This window comes from Sorex fumeus, unplaced genomic scaffold (assembly GCF_029834395.1).
Source record: "Sorex fumeus unplaced genomic scaffold, SorFum_2.1 ptg000072l, whole genome shotgun sequence".
Taxonomy (NCBI): Eukaryota; Metazoa; Chordata; class Mammalia; order Eulipotyphla; family Soricidae; genus Sorex; species Sorex fumeus.
This window is the reverse complement of record NW_026606129.1, coordinates 66,990,455-66,996,913: the sequence shown is the minus strand read 5'-3', so window position 1 is coordinate 66,996,913 and position 6,459 is coordinate 66,990,455. Positions and strand designations below refer to the sequence as shown.

Below are 6,459 nucleotides of genomic sequence, written 5' to 3'. Positions count from 1 at the left end.
AAATAGACTCTTGACTTTTATATGGGAAAGCACAGTAGTTTGTCATGAAGTTTCATAGCAGAATATTGAATAATTCTTCAGACTGCTTGTGAGGTAATAGATAGCAAGGGTAGCGATGAAAATGCTTTGTAATTCAAGGATGTTGAATGGCATTTTTAGGTGCTGGACAAAGAGTCCGAAAACCTAAGAATTAGTTCAACTTGTTCATTTACTAGTCATTTGTCTTTGGGCATTGTGATCAGCCTCTAATTTTTCTTTTCTAAACTTCTACTTTCTCCTTAAGAGGGCAATTGTACTGAAATTTTCATTCAAGTAACTACCGCATTCTCCTTTCTGCACATTTTCCAGATTAAGGAATGATATATGAGTAGACCTGACCAATATGAACATCAGTAATAGAATGGGACAGGGATGGGTGGCCCAAATGAGGTTAATTACATCCTGAGATTTTGCTAGAATTTTTAGAAAAGAAGATTTCTGTTCTACATGGGAAGCTGCTAAACCTATAGCTGCTCATTTTTTTTATGGTCAAGAGAATCTGCCTGAAAATGAAGCCAAGCCAAAAGAAAAGACATAACAAAGGAGAAAAATAAATTACAAATGAATGCATAGTTGCCTAAATTGGACCATTACTAAAGCTAGAAACTCCTCCCTTAGGATCTCAAATTAGCTGATTAGTATAAAACTTGCATTGGCTTGATTGCTTGCAGTCAGTTCTAACCAACTGAACAGAACTTTTAGGTCCTCTAGGATCTCAGGCTTTGTTTCCTTAAAGGGTTAGATAATTGAAAAAAAATTCATCTCTGATTTAAAAAGCAACATATATTCATTACAAAATTATAACGAAAGATTATCAAGTACTGTTCCCATGTATCAGTTAACTTTTGCTGTGTAACAAAGCACAACCAAACCTGGTGGCTGGAAATAAGTGTTTATTATTGTTCATGTCTAAATGTGAGTTGGGTAGTTCTGCTGATGTGTTCTAATCTTAGCAGATCACACTTAAAGTCGTTTGTGGGTTGTTGGCTGGTATGTTGGCTGGAACTGACAGCACTTGGATGACCAAAGTAGCCAAACTGGTGGGGATGGCTATCAGGTGAGACAATCAGTTGCCTGGAATATGTCTCCCTTATCAGAAAAAAGGATAATCTGGAGCTTGTTTTCATGGTGTCTGTGCAGGTCCTAAAAGAGCATATGGAACCCCCTGGAGGTCTAGGTTTTGTAGCTGGCACATTTTTCACCCTTACTGCTTTTATCAATCAAAGCAATTCCCAAGAACAGTCAAGATTCATGGATTGTAGAAATTGACTTAGTATTTTGTTGCCACCAAAACCAAATTTCTAGCATACAAAACAGGGAAATAATTGGTGCTTTTTCAAAATAACTACATAACAAAAAATATTTTTAATTTTTTAATGCATAATCTTCTGAATTTATCAAGAACATGAATTTTCTATTTATTTTTTATTTTAAAAATATGTATTTTTTCCAGAATAATATATTTCTATTTTTGGTGGTTCTTCAGTTCATAAAAATTGATACTCTAGGGCAAGTGAGGTAGTACAGTGGTTAGGACTCCTGCCTTGCATGCAGTTGTCTCAGATTCACTATTTGGCACCACATATGGTCCTCCAGGCCCATTTGGAATGATTACTGAGCACACAGCCAGGAGTAAGCCCTGATTATAGCTGGGTGTGTGACCAAAAAAATAAAAACAGAAACAAATTGATAGTCTACAACTGAGAATGTTGCCCAGTGGTGGAAAACCTGCTTTTTCATATATTAGACTCAGATCCCTAGCAGCACACATACAAAATTTATATTGTATTATACATTTTACTTGAAACACATGGTTTTCATCTTGACTATATATACCTTGGACATATTTCCGCTTGCCTGTGTCTTTTCTAAAAAGATGAAACGTAGATGATTTGCTTAGCATTGACTTTCTGAGACTCTAACTTTCATTATAAACCAATTTTCAGGCTCCAAATGATAAGAGAACTGTTAGGCTCCCAAGCAATTAAAAGTGGAGCTTATAACCCTGAATAAGAATATATGGAACTTTAGTGTTGAGTGATTATATCCTTACTATCTAAAAATTACTTATCATGATTATTATTAATGACCATGATAACTTAATTTCTGCTGAAATTCCATCAATTGACACTCATTAACCCCGGGAAGTATATGATGATAGTTTAGGATAAACCTCTTGTCTTCTGTTTTGTACCAGTTCATCAAATGTGCTAAAATTGGAAGTCAGGACAAGCTACTAAGAATAGGTGATACCCAAGTTGTAAGTTAAGTGCTCACTACACAGATTACACACCATCTCATTAAAAAGGAATTATGGGGTGAGGCTCATGACTTGTCTCTGGATATTTGGTTTTGAGATACTGTAAAGTATTGGAGTTGTTCATGGTTTTTCAAGAATTCGTAAGTGCTTCAGTTTGAAGATAACTTATACAGTAGCAGCAGGCTTTAGAAACCAGAATACATTTTTTCATAGTATAATTAAAATCTTTTGGGAAGTTTTGGAAAGCAGGTATTAGTTAAAGTATGATAAAGCAGTAAGTATCAGATAGTAATTCATTGTTGAAATAATCAGTGCTTTTGATTTTTCTATCTTTTGGTATAACCAAAGCTTAGGCGCTTGTTACACTCACAGACTTGATCAGTATGACATGAGCTAAGAGTAAATGGAATTTGGTGTCCAGTATAAGGCAGTACTTTTCATTCCTCTATTAATTTCTTCACTTAGAAAATATCTATTGACAAACTGCTCTTGTTTTGGGAATTTAAACAATTTGGGAATTGTTTTCTCTCTGCCCTCAAGATCTTATACTTTGATAAAAAGAGTTTAATACCTATAATGAGATCTGAAGAGTTCCACAGCAAGAATTCGTGAATATAATTGTTTTAGAAATTGATTTCTATGTAAATACCCCTAAAATAAAGAAGAACATTATAATAATACAGGATACGTATGGAGTGTTTGTTTCTATTATTTAGAGTTCTTCAGAGAAACAGAACCAACAGGAATGTTACTATTTGTTTAGGGATGAGGGAGGTAGGGAGAAAATAAAGAGATAGGTAGACAAATATTGATTGATTTTGAAGAGCAAGCTTATAGTTTTAGAGGTTGGCATATCCAAAATATGCTGGGCAATAGGGCAAACCAAACATTCTGGGAAAAGTTGATGATGCAGTTTGCGTCCAGAGGCAGTATGCTGGCATAATTCCTTTTATTTAAGGCTCAAAGTCTTTTTCTCTTACGGCCTGAAGTTAATTGGATGAGGTTTTATCTCATCATGGAAAGAAATCAGCTTTACATTATCTTCTGATTAATTACACGTAAAAATGTTCTCACAACAAAATTTAGAGTAATGTTCAACTGAAACCCTAGACACCACTGCCTGGCTAAACTGACACATAAAAGTAACCATCACAGTGCAAAACACAGCACCTATATTCACTCTGGAATCATAGTTAATTTCCAAATAAAGATAATGACAAGGTTATACTCTGTTTAACATTATACAGATGCCCTGCTTACAACCACGCAGTACTATACTTTAAGGAGGATCAAAGTCCTTGGACAATGTTTCTTTTATCTTTGTCTTCCTATAAGTCAAACAATATGATATTAAATTTAAACTTAACAAATTCAAATGCTATCATAGAACATTAATGCATATAATATATGGCATGCGAATAAGAAAGATAAGAAAATGTTTGCTCGATGTATAAATTTATCATGAAATTAGAAAATATGATAATAAGGTTTCTTGTGCCTATAACTGGTTGCATGAGCAGAGCTGTTCTTTATAACTACCTTTCTCCACTGCTCATTATGTATTCCCTTTGTCCTCAGCAAGTGTCGTAGCAGGATGTGGTTCTCTCCCTGGTGAGGTGATCCTGACTTTCATTGCTGAAGGTTCTGGGCCATCAGTTATCCAGACTGAAATGAAATGTTTTCATTGACTTTAATCACAAAATTAAAATGTGCTGAGATATATCCTCAGGGATATTCTGTATTCAAGGAAGTTCTTTATCTCCATCATAAAGCAGCAGTCTAGATTTCCCTTTGGCAGTTGGCATCAATCAGCACAGTAACGTTCTTTGCCTATTGATTCAAAGACAGGAGGAGCCCCAAGCCTTGTAGCAGTCTTAACATTCTGTCCATTGGAATCCTTGTTGTGACTGATCTTAAGAACCACAGAGAATAAAATTGCATGAACAGGATGCAAACGTTTTGCTACTGGATTACTAGGGATATTTGTTTGTGATCACCTTTTGATATTTGGACCCATCAATCATAACTATCTTAGCTATAGGAGACACAGCACCATATGCTGAATGTCAATTCAAAGTGTTATTAGCTTCTTAGAGAACTTTGCTCTAACCCTAAAAGTCAGTTTCAATTAATTACTACTACACTGGAATCTTTAAAAGTCTGTTCCACTATTCATTTGAGCAAACTGCATCTGGAAATGTGGCAAAGTCAGTAAGCCTGGGTCCATAAGTCACCCTGTATTTGTTGTGAAGTGAGTTTCTTGATCAGAAGTGATGGACTGTCAACCAGTGTGAACATGGCTAAGGCATTTCCTAAATCTAGAGGTCATTGTATTTGGCAGAAACATTGAGTACTGGGAAAGCAAATCCATATCTGGGGGGCATGTATATTTTTAGATAAGAATATAATATGCCTTCTCTCTGATGAATCAATTAGACCAATGCAACTGATCACCCCAGGTATTACTGCTGCACTGGAAAATCAAATCAATGCAGAGAATGTTGAAGGTCTGCAGAGTAAAAGACTGTAACTCTGAAATCAGTTTCATAACTGTTACACTCTGGCCCACAGTCCTGAGAAAGCCGTAAAAGTGAGCATCCCAGGTAGTAATTTCCAGAGAAACCGTGGTGTTAAGGACTAAATGCAGGAGGCCTGTCAATGATTGAAATTCGCTAGTAATTTTGTGTGATTTGGGCAACTCCCTTGCTCATTCTGTGCCTGTTCTGTAAAATCACAGTATTTATAACTCAAACCATGATTCAAGAAAGGGTATTTACTCTGGGGATGTAGTTCCAGTGGTTGAGTACTTACCTTGCTTGTATGAGACCCTGAGTCTCACTACACATAAAAATTGAAATGGTGCTTATGATGTTTGTTTATTAACATTTTTGGCAGTTAGATTCACAAATCTCTGAGAGATCATTAGGAAAGCCAAGCAGGAGTCGGATCTTGAAGAGATCAGCGAGGGAGACAGTGTGAGACTCGAATGGGGAACTTAACGAGACTAGAACAGCCGTGTGGGGAAAATGGAATAAATGGGATCACAAACCATCCTGGCCTTTTTTTCCTCCTTCGTCCGCCCATGGCATTGGTCATTCCAGGAACACGCAGAAAGAGAAGACTCCCCTATGCGAGCTTCCATTTCCTTGGGGCCCAGGAATGAAGAGACGCCCTCTGTCAGGCACAAATGCTCACGTACCAGAGCAAAGGAGGCCCAGACAGAAACTCTGGACCATGAATAACACTCCACTGAGCCAACTGGAGGAGAATGCGAGTGGCCAGGTGGTGCCATACATGTGGGAGGAGCCAGAACAACTCAACCCGTTTTTCCAAGAAGAGTTTTATGAGAAGACGGCTGACATGGTGGTGTTCCTGCTCCTCAAGTGCCACTCTAAGCAGCTCACCACTAAGGCAGAAATGGTGAACATTGCCCTGAATAACGACCAGGCATTCTTTCCTATGGTTTTCAGTAAGGCATGTGAGTGCATGCAGCTGGTCTTTGGTATTGTGATAATCAAAGTAGAACCTCGAATTCCCGCCTATGCCCTAGCCACCAACCTGGGCCTCAGCCATGACGGGATTGTAGGGCCTGACTATAGACTGCCCAAGACTGGTCTGCTGATCACTGTGTTGGGCATCATTGTTCGGGAAGGCAACTGTGTGTCTGAGGATGAAATCTGGAGAGCACTGAGTATGATGGGGGTGTGTGTTGGGATTGAGCACTTCATCTATGGGGAGCCCGGGGATCTCCTCACCAATGTGTGGGTGCAGGAGCAGTATCTGGAGTACTGCCAGGTGCCTGGCAGTGACCCTCCCCATTATGTGTTTCTGTGGGGCCTCAGGGCCCATGCAGAAACCAATGAGGGGTATGTAATGGAGTTTTGGCTCAGGGCCACTAATAGATTTTAGATGCTTCCCCACACAGGCTGACGATGAGCGGAGGAGGTCGCCTGGGCCGGGGCTGCAGAGTAGTAAGTGTTTGAACACAGCTGAGAGCACCGTGACTTCATAATCTCTGTGATAGCTTAGAAACCGATCTATACTACCTTCAGAAATTGCAAATGTTAATCATCTTTAGAAGCTTTAATTAGCTGCAGCATCTGACTTTGTGAATGATTGATCACACATGTATTTTCAGTTTTCTAGTTCACATGGAAGAA

General features: G+C 38.3%; 1 protein-coding gene across 1 annotated transcript; it reads left to right on the top strand.

The window, feature by feature from the left end:
- The first annotated feature begins 5,533 nt into the window (after nucleotides 1–5,533).
- Nucleotides 5,534–6,208, top strand: LOC130037786 (melanoma-associated antigen 9-like). Its single transcript, XM_056129705.1, has one exon. It carries the CDS (start codon nucleotides 5,534–5,536, stop codon nucleotides 6,206–6,208), a length of 675 nt encoding a protein of 224 aa, XP_055985680.1.
- Nucleotides 6,209–6,459: the final 251 nt, after the last annotated feature.

What these genes read in the sequence shown, in the direction of transcription:
- LOC130037786 (XM_056129705.1), top strand. Translation starts at nt 5,534, where the DNA reads ATGAATAACACTCCACTGAGCCAACTGGAGGAGAATGCGAGTGGCCAG.